This window comes from Protobothrops mucrosquamatus, unplaced genomic scaffold, assembly GCF_001527695.2.
Source record: "Protobothrops mucrosquamatus isolate PMUCROS unplaced genomic scaffold, P.Mucros_1.0 scaffold_211, whole genome shotgun sequence".
Lineage (NCBI taxonomy): Eukaryota > Metazoa > Chordata > Lepidosauria > Squamata > Viperidae > Protobothrops > Protobothrops mucrosquamatus.
In genome coordinates this window covers 23,783-39,558 of record NW_015386287.1, presented here as the reverse complement: position 1 = coordinate 39,558, position 15,776 = coordinate 23,783, and the positions used below count along the sequence as shown (strand labels likewise).

The 15,776-nt window shown below is 38.0% G+C and overlaps 2 protein-coding genes across 2 annotated transcripts in view; both read left to right on the top strand.

The window, feature by feature from the left end:
- The window catches only part of RPS6KA5 (ribosomal protein S6 kinase A5), a 40,560-nt gene extending 35,392 nt beyond the window's left edge, over positions 1 to 5,168 (top strand). Inside the window, exons 15-17 of the mRNA XM_015826643.2 lie at positions 1,497 to 1,656; positions 2,469 to 2,626; positions 4,780 to 5,168. Of these exons, the coding sequence (XP_015682129.2) occupies positions 1,497 to 1,656; positions 2,469 to 2,626; positions 4,780 to 5,019 (558 nt within the window). The 3' untranslated portion in view covers positions 5,020 to 5,168. The remainder of the gene's footprint in view (positions 1 to 1,496; positions 1,657 to 2,468; positions 2,627 to 4,779) is intronic.
- Positions 5,169 to 12,703: 7,535 nt separating this feature from the next.
- The window catches only part of TTC7B (tetratricopeptide repeat domain 7B), a 15,744-nt gene continuing 12,671 nt past the window's right edge, over positions 12,704 to 15,776 (top strand). Inside the window, exon 1 of the mRNA XM_015826614.2 lies at positions 12,704 to 12,761. The gene's annotated coding sequence lies outside the window, so the exon portion shown is untranslated. The remainder of the gene's footprint in view (positions 12,762 to 15,776) is intronic.

Here is a 15,776-nt window from a genome sequence, read left to right as displayed (position 1 = left end):
CCCTAAAAATTTATTAAAACACCCCTTTAAAAAGAACCTTAATTTGGCCAATTTCAATAATTTCCTATTAGCACCCGCAGCATGCCACCTCTCGGGGTTCCAAACCCCATCCTCAAGGTGGGCCCTTGTGATCTTAATGGGCCAGGCCTGCGCGAGGGGTGAGTCGCGCAGAGCCAATAGGACCGTCCTCGGATACATTAGTTAAATCATAAGTCCGGCTGTGGGAGATCAAAAGAAGAAGGGGGGGGAAAAGATTTTCAGTCTCGGCCACACCAAGTTCTCCATCGGCTGGAACGGGGCCAAAGCCAGGATCCTCCAGGCCATCCTCCACCGGCCAGAGACAAGGCCGAGGCCACGTCTCCTGTGCCCTCCGGTCGTCACCAAGGCCTCCAACGGCCGAAGACAGGTCACCCTCTGGGTCCTCTGGGCCGTACCAGGCCCTCCGCTGAAGAGCCAGGGCTGGGGAGGACAGGGCCGGAACCGGAGCTTCCGCCGCTCAGTTGAAACAGGGCCAACACCAGGCCGCCCAACCAACGCTAGGCCGCCCGACCAACCAGGCCGGCCAGCGCCAGGGTCAAAAAGCCGAGCAATGGGGGCGAAGTCAAGTCTCCAACCGCCAGGCCGCCAAGGTCTTCCAGGCCGCCCGGGCCGAAAATAGGCCGAACGCCAGGCCGCCCGACCAACTGGAGCAGGCCCGCGTCCGGCCGGGGAGCCGAATAATACAGTCCAGACCAGGCCTCCACCACCAGGCCGCCCGAGATCTTCCTGGCCGGAGTCATTCCATACCGCCCAAAAGCCAGAGATTTCCATGCCGCCCAGGTTCTTCCCGGCCGCCCAAGTCCTTCTACACCGCCCGAGTCCTCTCAGCTTTGCGGCCGGGTCCTCCCAGCCGCAGTCGAACAGGCCGCGTCCTTCCGGCGGCAGTCCAAGCTGGGCCCGAGCTGGAAACGGGCCCAGGCTGAAGAGGAGCCGAGTCGGGTCAGGGCGGGCCTAAAACGGGCCTAAAATGGCCTAAAACGGGCCGGGTAGGCTAGAACGGGTCCGAGCGGGGGTTCGCCCACCCGCTCGTCGCCGCAAGCCCCCCCGAGGCACCCCCAAAAACACCCCGTACCCACATTGCCGGGTCCGTAGCTACGGAGCGATCCGCTGCCGGTCCGCCATCTTGGGCATGCGCAGGGGCATGCCATATTTGTTTAATCACTGCAGCCTTTAGCGACTACAGTGTTCACTTACCAACCACTGGAAAATAGATTGTAAAATTAGAGTAATTACATTGTGACTCTCTTAATGATTGCCATAACTTACTATTGTAATTCCTGGCTTAATTACGGTCGTAAGTAGAAGACTACCTCTGTGTAAAAATGAACTTTAAAATGATTAGATGTACAATTTGTTATTAATGATATTTATAGTATATCTACACAAATATGATAAATAAGAACTGTATTTATCTGTAGTTATTGATTTAAAATATTTCTTTTTTTCCCCCTGAAAAGTATACAATGCTTTCAGGACAAATACCCTTTCAGTCTCAAGATAGCAGTATAATATGTACAAATGTTTTGGAAACAATGAAGAAAATTAAAAGAGGGGAATTTTCATTTCAAGGAGATGCTTGGAAAAATGTTTCTCAGGAAGCCAAAGATTTGATACAAGGTATATATTGATCACTGACTTATCTAATAATTCTTAGGAGTATTAGATAGACATACAGAAATTTTATTTTGTTCATTGACCAATAAAAATACCTTCACTAAAATGAACAAAGCAAAGTTAATCCATAACATTAATGACTTCTTTATAAGTGAATTTATACACAGTGTAGCAAAATTTTGCTACTTTCAGTGATATAAATTATCCTGGTTATCTAACAAATAATGCAAATAAAAATTATTGGAAGTGCCCCAGAAATGTAAATAATAAAGGGATAAACGGCTGGTGGTAAATGTCAAGATAGACATGGCAGTACAAAAGAAGATGGGGGTATTAGTAATTTAACTGTTGGAAATTACTAAAATATTTGCTGAGGATGCTAGCACAATTTGTATAAATTAATAATTGAAAACTTTATTATAATAGATTTCTGTTTCTTTAAAACAGCTTCATATTTTATTCTTTCAAGTTTTATTTTTATAGAATCTAATTCAGATCTTCCAGCTTTCAAATTTGTATGTTTAAAAAAGTTTCAAGGTTTGAAGTACATAGACATTTCTAAATTAAAATTAACAAGGCAATCAAACTTAATTAATATAATATTTTGTGACCTTTCTGTAAATAAAGTTTCATTGTAATCAATTTACATAAGAGGAATATCAAAGTATATACATTTAAATAAAGATTAATAAATTCAGCCATTTTAAAAAACTAATTGCCAGTATTTAAGTTAACTGTTTATAAATGAATGTTAAATAAGTAACATTCAATAGATAATGTTTGTTATTTTAAAATATCTAATGCGTTCATACTAGGACTTCTCACAGTGGATCCAAATAAGAGGATTAAAATGACCAGTTTGAGATACAATGATTGGCTTCAGGATGGTTGCCAACTGTCATCCAACCCATTAATGACTCCAGACAATTTAGGATCTTCAGGAGCTGCAATACATGTCAAAGCAACTTTTAATGTAAGCTTATACTACCTTTTTTTCCTAAATGAAACTATATTTATTTATTTATTTATTAAATTTATATTATAATATTTCTCATTTACTTCAGGGGTGTCAAACTCAATTTCATTGAGGGCCACATCAGCGTTGTGGTTGCCCTCGGCAGGGCGGGTGGGTGTGGCCTACTGGGTGGGCATGGCCAGCTCTACATCGCTTGTGGCAAGGGTGCCTGTGGGGGCCTGGGCAGGAGTGGGGCAGATCTGACGGTCTCTGGCAGAGGGGGGTGGGACTGGAGCAAGCGCCAAGGTATGATCCCCCGGAGGAGTCTCACTGTCCCTCTCAGGCTATGCAGGGGAGCTGGACCATGGCACGGGCTGCCTGGAGCCCTGGGCAGCAGAGGTCAAACGGCCAACCCGACCCTTGAGCTCCCGCAGCACCAAGCCCAGCCCCATTTCCCCAAGGGGACGCCCAGCTGCGCTTACCTCCTCCTTAAGGCTGCTGCTGCTGCTATGCTTGCTCTCTTAGCCAGGTTGCTCATTATGGGTACGAGGGTAAAGTCAGAGGGAGGCCCACTCCCTCTCCATGTGAGGAGACCCGGCTTTGTATCCAAAGCATCCTTAGCAATAGGATGGGAGACCCCCAGGATAGGCTAGGAGGAGGGGGCAAGGGGATGGTGAAAGGGCAGCAGGGCAAGACTAAGGCAGGACTTCCCTCAGACCCTCCCTCCCTCTCCTTCCTTCCTTCCTTCCTTCCTAAGGACAGAGTGGTGGGAAAATATTTGAGATGAGGGAGGGAGAAAAACAGGCAAGAAATGCAGCTGGGGAGGTGTCACCCTTCGTGAGGAATGAAGAAATGCACCATCGCCTGGAAGTGGCCAGCAAATGGGGATGCCATGAGCAGCGTGAGTTACCTGCGCAATGTCACCCAGGCAGCGGGGCGCTTTCCTCACAGTACCGAGAGGCTGAGCCAGGCGGTGCGAATCCAAAGAGAAGCGCAACAATGCCCAGCCCCCAGCCTGCCTGGTTTCAGCAGGCAGTGGGGCTCTCTCCTCACAGTGCCGAGAGGCTGAGCCGGCCAGTGCGAATCCAATAAGAAGCACAACGCCGCCCAGCCCCCAGCCCGGTTTCGGCAGGCAGCGGGGCGTTCTCACAGCGCCAAGAGGCTGAGCCAGGCAGTGCGAAGCTGTGAGGAGAGCAACATTTTGGAAGTTGTTTGTAATTGCCTTCTTTCTAGAGCTAAGTGACTAGCTTAAAATCACACAGCTGATTTCATCCCTAGGGCAGGACTAGAACCCATGGTTCTCCACTGGTTTTCTATTCAATCCTAGATACACATAACCCTTAAAAAAACTTGTCTCTTTTGAGAGCCTACTCTTTGACATTCTCATGTTTAAGGTTCATATTTAACTAAATTGTAGACCAAAAATTCAAATGTCTCTGAATTGGCTAGGTGTGTTTTGCAGTTGATAGCAGACAAAGACTATGATCAAATCTATCATTAGTATGCAGCACTCATAATAGGCCAGGCCACACTTGTGGGGAAGTAAGAATGGAGCTGACAACCACAACAGAAGGAGGAGCCAGTGATCGGATTGGCTCCTCAGAACTCCTTTCTAGATCAAGGAGAGAACTAGGATCGCCCATAGGTTTGCTCCATACAGAGTCTGTCAGCCGGAAAGATCATAAAATAACAATCTTCAACCAATTTGAGACCTCTAGGAGCTAGAAGAAAATCACCCTGCCTAAGCCATGATTTGTGCCTTCAAGAAATGCTAGGTTTGCCTACTTTAGGAAGTTGCTTACTATTGATTTTCTAGATATTAAGAACCTTTTGAAGGAATAGTTTCATCACAGGAAGAGTTTCTTTCTACAGGATGAGATAAGTTTAAGAATGTTTAAGGATTAAACAGAAAAAAATAATTTTGGGATAAGAGCAGAAGAGGGATTAGAATGTTATTGGAAAATTAAAAGCTAATTTAAAGGGCTAGATGGACTTGAAAGAATACTTTTTATGTGTGTTTATAAAACAATATGTGAAGATTTTGAAATTAACTAAAAAATACTCTTGTGGGAATTTGTGCTGCTTGGAAAAAAATATGATAAGAAGAGACTTTGAAGGTTGACCAGAGGGAACCAGTGAAAACTAAGAATTGTTTTTGCTATTCTAAATAGGCTTTTAACAAGTATAAAAGGGAAGGATTTTGCCTCCAGAATGTTGACAAGGCACCTCTTGCAAAAAGAAGAAAGATGAAAAAGACAAGCACAAGCACAGAGACCCGCAGCAGTTCCAGTGAAAGTTCTCATTCTTCGTCCTCTCAATCCTATGGTAAAACTACCCCTACAAAAACACTACAGACAACACATCCTATAGACAGCAATAAATCAGAGAATATCTTTCAATTCTCTGATTGAAGATCTGTTCTCTTGGATAATAATTGAAATTTGCTGATGCCTGTTCTCTTTTGAATACAGTAATGAGATATGTTTACAAATTGCCCCTTCTAATATTTTTGTTTCAGTCTGAGGCCTGGGTTGAAATACCACTGTGACTGTAACCAGAATCAAAATTCAAAAACAAAAAAGTGATATAAAATGTTTTATTTTAATATATGTGCCTCTCCAACACTTTTTAAAAGACGTCTATAATCCAATGGCATAATCCTGCACTCAGGAGCCTGGCCTCTTTATTATATTTGGTTTTCATTGTAATACACATACACACATACACTGAGAGGGGGGAGGGGAGGCTGAGAAAGACTGAGAGGCTGTTTTCTATATAAAATATATTTTATTGTGCAAATTTACAAATGCATATGTGTGTCTGTGTGGATTAAATCCTCAACAAAGATGTGTTTCAATATATTTGCCAGAATCAAAAATAACATGTTTCCTTATATGCAGAAGCTATTTTCTTATGCAAAACATATACACAAGCCACTTGCTTAGCATATGAAGAAGTCCCTACATGACACATAAGCAGCAACTTAATTTATGTGATAGCTTGGAAACCATATAAAACTTTATTTCTTCCACTTTTTTCTAATGAGATAATACTATTTGGGATTTTAAAACTTGACTTGGAGAGAGACTTTTCAAATATAAAAATTATTGTGTGAGAATTTTATATTCCTTTTATCATGTGGATCAAAAAACTCAAGCTAAGTATGCTATGATATGTAATACATTAAAATTGGCAATTGGGTTGTAGCTTAATATTCAAAAGATTTTTATTCTGTATCAAGCATCTGTGTGGTTGATATAATTGTATTTGATAAGTAACTGAATGATATTGTGAGTATTTCTTGGAGATGCTGTAATTTGTTGTACCAATTTCAGTAAGAATTATGAGTTTATACTATTTAATCTTGCAAGACATTTTTCTGATATTTTCATGTCTAAACATAATGTATCTGAGTTTGCCTGTTTCACACTGGGATATACTTTAATGCATTTACGCATTGGAAAATTAAGGGGATATTTTGTCAAGCACTGTGCTTCATATCTCTACAGTTATTTTACTATAGTAAAATTTTCCACTGTAGTTATATTTTGGATTCATAAATGTGGATTTTCTGATGCATTTTTAAATGATAATATTTTAAACTATGAAGCACGATTTATAAATATATGTAGAGTTCTTCCATAGGTCACATGCTGCAGTTCTGCAAAAAAAACAACTATAGAAGTATAGTCTTACTGGGTAATTAGTGAGGCAATTTGTATAAAGTTAAGCTTGTATCTATATTGGCATTATTAGACCTCACTTAGTGTATTTTTGAATTACCTTGCTATATTGTAGAATGAACAATCCAAATTCTATGCAAATACTCCTTTTCTATAAAAACTATTAACTTCTTTACATAATCATATCTATTATAGTTTTCATAAATCTCTTGCATACTTCTTTAGGGAAACTGGAAAAAAAAAACCCCAGAGAAGCCTGAGAATATTTTCGTGAAGAATTACAGAGAAATAACATAATATGAATTTTTGTGTAATTTACTGGGTTTTTGTGGCCATCTTAATTTCAAGATATGTAAAACATAGAATTAGACAAGTTTTTCTATCAGATATATTTTGACTTCTACACTGTTATTTCTGTAAACTATGCATCCAAACTTGGATAGGACAGTATCTTGCATTGGTAACTATTTAAATGCACTTATGTTTTTTGTGTGAAGTAGCACAACTTTGAGTTTTAAAGAAATGAATTATTTAGCTTTCAGTTCTCTGCACACTTTTTCATGAGTATGCATCATTGAACTCCATGAGATATTTCAATAAATAGACATAGGATTGGGTTGCTAATTGTATACATTGATATATGTTATGTTACCTAGTTTGGTAATCAAATGTTTGCAAGAAAACAACCAAGCTCAGCGAGCACCAAGGACCCCATAAGTTAAACTTTGCAGCACAATATTGAAAACTGAATATTTAGATTATTCTGATCTTTATATATGCTGAGAGCAAAAAGATCTTAATTTGTGTGCATAAATATTACATTACTAATGTGGTGTAAATTAGATTTACTTTCTATACACATATATATATAGTTCATTTCAAACATTTTTCTCTGATAATACAGATAAGCATCTTGAAGAGAAGGAAATGTGTTCAGTAAATTACATAAATATTTTGCTATGGTGTGCCACTTTCCATTTCAAAATAAAGATGGAATAAAGCATCTTTTTAAATAAAATGTCAATCTTTTAGTATTTTAATTCTGATACAACTAAATTTATATGTAGTATAGACAACTTATTTTTAATATCTAATACCTTTGAGAAATTAAAGGGATTTTTTAAAATATCAAAATTTAAAAATTTGGTAGGATGTCATGAAAATCACAGAAGCATGGTTTCATATTGCTCAGGAAAAGGATTTTGTATATATTTCCATTGTTTCTTCCACAGGCAGCTATTGTGAAAGCTTGATGAACTATAACTTTATACTATTAGGGAGGGGATTTTCATGAATAGAAGCATAAGTGAGTGTAAATTGCATATTATTATTATTGATCTTATATTTATTCATAAGTTTGTACTATATTTAAAAGTTAATTATTTACCATATATACTTTAGTATATCAGTATGTATAATTATCTAGAGGAATAGATACAGCAATAACAATTAGAAATTAAATGGTACATGTGTAGCTATGTTTTCAAAGTTATTTTATGATATATTTTTCACAATCAGATCCACATATATAAACCAAATTACTTCTTGCTATTAATAAAATGATCAATGCAAGAATTAAACAACATTCCTGCTTTTTTATATGCTTTATCCTGTTAGTGGAAAGGTAAGATGTTAGGAGATGCTGAATAAAGCCTGTTTTATATCATTGTTGGGGATTAAACAGCTTATGCTGACTGAAATGATAAATTCGTGATTTTTATTTTTTCTCTGTTAAAAAGGATAAATCTTTAATGAGTTTAGCAGAGAAATATTTATTACAACCTTTTCCTAAAAGTTTACTATATTATCCTCTTGATAACTCAGGTAATAATTTATTACCCATAAAAATATTATTCTGTGACTTTAAAACTTTGCACCAGGCAAATAGGCGTTAATTGTAGTTAATAAACACAGGATGATATACCTGCAAGATTGGTAGAATCTTAAGTTTATTATAAGGTGTGCTTTGTAATATTAGTAATAGAGAAAGGTGGTGCATAATTCAATAAAGTCAGAAATACTGCATTAATTATTCACATTTGTTTTAATTTTAAGATTTATTTAATTCAGATTTATTTTAATTTTCTTTTGTGGAAGAAAATATTTTATATAATAAAACTCTATAGACTAATATAGCATAGTGGAAGAAATTGATTTGAAAATTAATAGAAGAATTTTGAATAAGGTTGTATTTTTAAAAAAAACATTGAAAAGTATTTGTTTAAACAAATTACTTCAAATAAAGAAAGCATCACATACTTCTTTGTTTAGACTTCTCAGATGATTACAGTGTGATTGCTCATTTTATGCACTTGGAGAGCAGGAAAATAATATTGCTGTAAAAGACAGATACTTCTGTTGCAACATTTATCTGCTATTTTCTTTTGTTTTGCATGGTAGATGAATGTACATCCAATAATTAAAAATTAGCAATTAAAGTAGAATAATTGTCTTAAGGTGCCACATTGGCACTGATTTACAAGTTTCTATTAGATGCTTCCATTTATATAATCCATTACTAAAACATCTTTAGGACAGTGCATACCTATGTTCTTTTAAAGGCTTGGGAGACACTTTAAGGACTTTATGAAATAATCTCTATGTACGCATAGACATCACTTCTGTTGCCATTGCTGTAGAAGTATCCATCTGAATGGTTTGTACTGCCCTAGTAATTAAGTACCGGTATGTGTAAACAATACTTCTGGATTGTCTGTTTTATCTTATCCTTCGTAAACTTTGTGTCCATCCATTTCTGGAAAAGGCACAACTAGCAGAAAAAATACCCCATCACCAAGTCTGCTGCAAAAAGATAGAGGACTTTCGACAGTAGTTCTGAAGTGGCATTCAGAGGCTGCAGGAAGGGAAGGGAAAAAGACACAGTGCATAAACTGAAGTTGTTCACCTGAGATGGACTTTAACTCATACAATCATTACCTAGGAAAATTGTTGCACATACAGGGTGACTTTTCAGTATATAGATAATTATACTTAACTTCTCTGACTGTGTTGGCTGGTTACAACAAGATTTGAGGGTTTTTAGGATAACTACAGGTAGTTCCTTGAAACAATTTCTTGTTAAATTTGAAAGATTGTTTAACTCTTAATTTAGTTTTTCTTGTTAATTGATTTATTTTATTTTCTTCAGAAAATTAGGTTGCCAATTTAGGGTGTATGTATAAGGTGTTTCCAAATCTCAGTCCTGGTTCACTTGCATGGATTAGGCAATTTATTAAAATATGAAATAAAAGGTTTAAAAGGTTAAATAAGAGGAAGAGCAAATCAGTCAGTGGGAGTGTTCTACTAGCAGTATAAAACTTTTGGAGTCAATTAATTAAATTGTTATAACTATTAACTTACAACTATTATAACTAAAATTCCCCAAATATTTCCTAGGGTTTTGAGATAAATATGAGTGAATATTTAAAATAAAAAGTCATGTTTATCCATTGTTTTACTTTAAAAAACCCTGTATATTGTAGGTGCTGACTCTAACATGAAGATATTATATGAATTCCAAAATAGGAACCAGTATATTTTTTTCATTTTTCATCCAGAGACAGTAGTTTCTTCCATAACAGGTGGCCTGATGAGAAATATTTGAATGAAGTTCTACTCAGGTGATCAATCTATTGTCAAATGAGCCTGATTCAGAAATGTCTGTTAATATTTCTTTTTAATTTATTATTTTGTTTGTGAGGTTCCAAATAGATAGCAGAAAATAAGATAAAATAATCTTTTTTTAAAATGCAAAAACTTTTAACTATTACATCTTATTATAGGTTTTAATTTTATTCATTTATTGGGTTCTTATTGAATATATAGTTTTCTTCTAATGCAAATCTAATATATATACTATAAATACATTTATTAACATTTCTGCCTGAAGTGTAATATTTATATGGTTTATATACAAAAAAATAATAATCAGTTAAACTATTGGGATAACTTCATTCTAGCTGGGCTAGAACTAGTCTTAACTTATGCAGATTGGAACAGGGCCTCTTAAAGATTTATTTTGATGAAAGAAAAATCCATGAAGTTTCTCTTTTTAGTTGTGGCTGACTTTATGTGTTATAAGCATCTATTCATAATATCCATAAACACAAACTTTAGTGGATGCTTTATTGTCATAATTAACATTGCTGCTCATCAGTTCCTCAACAGATTTTATATTTACTGGAATTGTCAATATTAGACATAGCTATATAAAATAATAAATATGCATGCATTTTACATGTGTTTTAATATGTTTACCATTTGGCAAGTCTTTAATGGGTTGCATCAACTTTATAAAGAAATCAAGTTGGAATTTTTAATTGTCAAAAAATATTTTTACCTTCAATAAATTTGCTGAAATGTTTTTGTGTGGATTTTATGCAAAAAGCAGTAGACTATGTATGTATGTTCAAATATATTTGTTTTACTTTCAAAACAATAAACTTGACTATGTATAAAACGTTACAAATTTAATTTACTGAATTATTGATGGGTATTGGTCTTGCAATGCACACCATAGGAGTATTAGTCTTTGTTACGTTTTTAAGGAACACTGTTGTTATTAATTGGGATGAAAACTAGCAGTGGCTTAGTGCAAAAGAAATACTGATATGCCACCCAGAAAGGGATGCATTCATCACATCTTCTCTTTGGCAGGGAAAGGAAGCTGCAGAGAAAAATAAGCAGAAAGCATAAAAGACTACTGCCCAGAGACACAGCACCAGAGCAAGGCATGTGATCACACAAAGGTGCCATAAACAATCATCCTCTTTCCAACCCAGAAGTCTAGGCTGTTGGAAAAGTTGCAAACCCTTGAGGGCTAATTTTTACAAGCCGCTGATCTCATCACTATGCTTTTCTCTTTGGTAGTTCCTTGATCAAGGAACTACATTGATCCTTGATCAAAAAAAATCTAATCAAGGAACTACCAAGAAGAAAACCATACCCTCATGAACATTGGCAGAGCAAGCTACTGTGTGTAAACAGGGAGCAAACTCTACATTTCTTTGCATTGATGTTACATAGTTGGGTAATGAAGCATCTGAAAAAGCTCAGAAAGCACCAAGGAATCTACAGTTCAACCCTGAGCTACAGGTACTCCTTTCTATATTTTCTATTACCCAAGCACTAGAACAGACATGTTAAACTCGCAACGTCACGTGACATCGCACAACGCATTGGCCGTTTTCCCATTGCCGGCAATGGGGTGGGCACGGCTTCCACGTGATGCGTCCGGCCCGCGGGCTGGCAAGTTTGACAGCCCTGCTAGAATAGAGTCCACCCTTGGGAAGACTATCATGCCTAATGCTAGAGCTGACCCTGAGCTGTACTTCAGTGTCAAAATACTGTATGTACCTTTTACACCCAATAATTCCTCTAATATTTGTATATTAAAAAGTTATTTTAACATTTTGAAGACTACCCAAGAGAAATAATGTACAAAACATGGAATATCTAATACATATTTACACTATATTGCAAGGACTGGATATGTAATTTTTAAAAAATATTACCACAGTGCAATTAAAGCCAATTTTAAATATGTAATGTTTATTAGTAGTGTTCTATATAATAGTATTAATAGTGTGTAATACAGGTAGTCACATGATTTACATTTGGATGCTTGACAACTTACTCATATTTATGACGGTTGCAGTGTCCCGGGGTCATGTGATCCCTTTTTGCAACCTTCTGACAAGCAAAGTCAATGGGGAAACCAGATTCACTTAACAACTGTGTTACTAATTTAACTGCAGTGATTCACTTAACAAACGTGCCAAGAAAAGTCGTAAAACGGGACAAAACTCACTTAACAAATTTCTCTCTTAGCAACATACATTTTGGGCTCAATTGTGGTCGTAAGTTGAGGACTACCTACTAAATTTCTTTGGATACACTCTACATCTTCTCCCTGTAAGAATAGGAATCAGTTGTTTTTCCACGCTGGGAAGAAACCTTGAAGTCTGGCATTACAGTCGTGTGAACAGTTTCTATGCGGAACCTTTTTATCCACCTTTCCCCATGAACGTGCCGGGGACGCAACTCCAAAAGAAGAGCTGAATGCCTGCGGAATAGCCCGCACCTTTCTCCTTTCCCGCCAAACAATGCCGGGTGCCGCACTTCCTCTTTTGCTCCGCCCACTCCTTCCCCCTCCCGCCTCATCCTTCTGGCCGCCGGTAGGTGGCGCTGCAGCGAACCGCGCTCGGCGCCCCTCCGGTTCCCGTTCCGGGGCCGCAGCCCGGCTCGTTCCGCCACCGAAAAGGCGCCCGCTGCCACGGTGCCGCAGCTGCCGCGCCCCCTCCCTCCGCCGGTCCCCGCTTTGCGGGGTGCCGCTGGGCCTGCTCCCGCCATGGCGACCAAGAAAGGGGGCTCGCGGCTGGAGACGGAAATCGAGAGGTGCCGCTCCGAGTGCCAGTGGGAAAGGATCCCTGAACTCGTCAAGCAGCTTTCAGCCAAGCTCATAGCTAACGGTGCGGGCCGCTGGGTGGGAAGGGACGGGGGGGGGGAAGTAAAGAGGAAGCCGGCTCGTCAACCTTAACGCCGACAGCCGCCGCTGCAGGTGCAGCGGGGGCGGGATGAGGCGGCTGCTTTTAAGCGCGCTCGGGAGAGTAGGGGATGAGCTGGCCTTATAATTAGCCGCGCCCGGTGTTTACACGCGCGACAAAAGCTAAACAAGTGAGCCCTCTGGGCACGTGCAGAGGCTCACTGCTTGTCTGCCGTGGAACAGACGCACAGCCCGTGGATGTAACGTTGAGGCAACCTGATGCTCTTCTTGGGTCATGTTTGGCAGGGAATGCTGGGAGCTGTAGTCCATTTCATCTGGAGGACATCAGGCTAGGGCAGTGTTTCTCAACCTTGACAATTTTAAGGCATGTGGACTTCAACTCCCAGAATTCCACAGCCAGCATTGCTGGCTGTGGAATTCTGGGAATTGAAGTCCACATGCCTTAAAATGGTCAAGGTTGAGAAACACTGGGCTAGGGACCCTTGCAGGGAGACGACCAGGGCAAAGGCCTGATGCTGTTTCTGCTGATTAAAAAAAACACTTAATTCTAAAGCTTTGCTACCCAGTAGGGTAATGTTAGAAGACGTGCTAAAAGCTCCCTCTATTTTAACGCCTTTCCTGGAGGCTGGAGAGGAGCTAACCTAGAACCTTATTTACCAACAGAATTATGCAGCAGTCTACACGTGACCTTTGAATATCTTGTATGTGTCCAAAACTTATTCTTGGCATTACATTTATTCTTGGCATTATTATTTTTTTTTAAAATGGCATAGGAATTCAATGGTAAGCTGTAATAAATTGTCAACTTCGAATTGCATAGCAACATAAAGGAAGGGGGGAAGGGGGTGGTGCAGTTTCCCCCTTCTGGTGCATTTTTTTCCCATCGAAAGGTTGCTGAAATGGCTTTTGTGTCTATAGCTTTAAAAACTTAATCAGATTGTATTAGGGCTTAACTCTCACTGAAGAATAAAAACATTGTGTAAAGACCATATTTTGAAGGGCTTATTTTAATTTCTCTAATGTTTCCTGCCCTCACTAACTGTAATATTATTTGCATACTCTGATATTACACAATCAAATGCCAAGAAAAACCCAAATGTTTAATGTATCTTTTCTAAGTTAAGCTGTAATCAATATCTGGCAGGAGTATTCTGATCTCTGATTTGTGAGATCAAATGGAAATCACTCTCCAAGGTTTGGGATAAGGATGAAAAGAATGCATGCTTGTTGGACTTAATATGATAGAACTTGTGGTTATCCTTTATGTTTGATGCTAGAACTCTGGCTATAACAAAACACAATAGGAAAAAAGTGTCCCCTGCATCATTGTATAACTATAGAAGTCTGTTTATTTTTTATTTATTTATGCTTCATATTTCTTAACTGCCCATCTCCCTTAATACTATATCTAATGTTAAAGTGTTAGCTACTCCACCATGTGAATTTATTAGCCCTTCCAATATCTCTGTAATTTAGAAATTGCAGATTTATGAGCATACTGCAGATATGTATTTAATAGATACAATATCTATTTTTGCAGATCAGGTTAATGATATAAGCTGAATTTTGGGGTAAATTTGCATTGTATGGCATTGCCAGATAGAAGATTTATTTTAAACGTATATAGGAGCACTGCTAGTCTAAATAGCAAAACAGAAGGAAGGGGATAGGGAAAAGGTAGGACCAGCATAAGTAATTTTATTCAAATAATGGATTGATTAAAGTCTATTGTGAAAGGATATTTTCATGCTTTTGCCTTTACTAATTTTGATACTATAGAAACATGGGTCTGAGTGAAAAGATTTCTGTTAAATAAATTTTATTTTATTTTATTTTAAATCTGAGAACTTATTTTCAAAATATGTAGACATATTTATATTTGAGGAGGTATTACATTACAGGAATACAAACATTTAAGATTTAAGATAAGAATGCAATATATTCCAAGCTATAAAAATCTATGTATTTTTAATTTAAAAAATCAGATTATGCTGTCAGAACTAAGGTAATTGTCTTAGTCACTGCTGTGTTGTAATTCTCTTCTCTTAGCAACAAAAAGACAAAGTTCACTTCCTGCTTAACATTTATTTTAAAGATGTATAGAGCTCCCCAATTCATGTAATTGCAGCTCTTGGTGGCATACATCAAGTAAAAACCAAACAGAAAACAATGACAACATTGTTGAAGAATGTTTACTATGACTTATTATTATTTATTTATTAAAATTATATGCCGCCCATCTAACTATTAAGCAATTTTGGACTTTCAGAGAATAATAATAATAATAAAGTTGGAAGGGACCTTGGAGGTCATCTAGTCCAACCCCCTGCTCAGGTAGGAAACCTTATACCATTTCGGACAAATGGCTGTCCAGTCTCTTCTTAAAAACTTCCAGTGTTGGAGCATTCACCACTTCTGGAGGCAGGTTGTTCCACTGGTTAATTGTTCTAACTGTCAGGAAGTTTCTCCTTAGTTCTAGGTTGCTTCTCTCTTTGGTTAGTTTCCATCCGTTGCTCCTTGTCCTGCCTTCAGGCGCCTTGGAAAATAGCTTGACTCCCTCTTCTTTGTGGCAGCCCCTGAGATATTAGCAGAATGTTCCTATTGTGCTTCTATCAAGTTTTGTGGACATTGAGCTAAGCTGCTAAGCCATTTGGTATGTCTTTCTGTGAACTGAGCCACAGGATGGTAAAGCTGGGCATTTGATTGATCAAATAAGTTGCCAGATGATGAGTGTATGGTAGATATAGGAAATTATAGTTCAGTAGCATCTGGAGATCAGGGGTATCCATGTCTTTTTAAAGATATAACACAATTATTAATCTTATTCCCAGTTAAGTTAGGAATGTAGCCTAAGTAAATTTAAGAGAAATAAGTATGCAAGAATTATGACAGTGAGAAAAAGAGTTAATAGAGTTCAATAATACATGCAGACCGATAGTGGCATAGAAGAAAATACTGATGAGAAATTGAGGTTTTAATT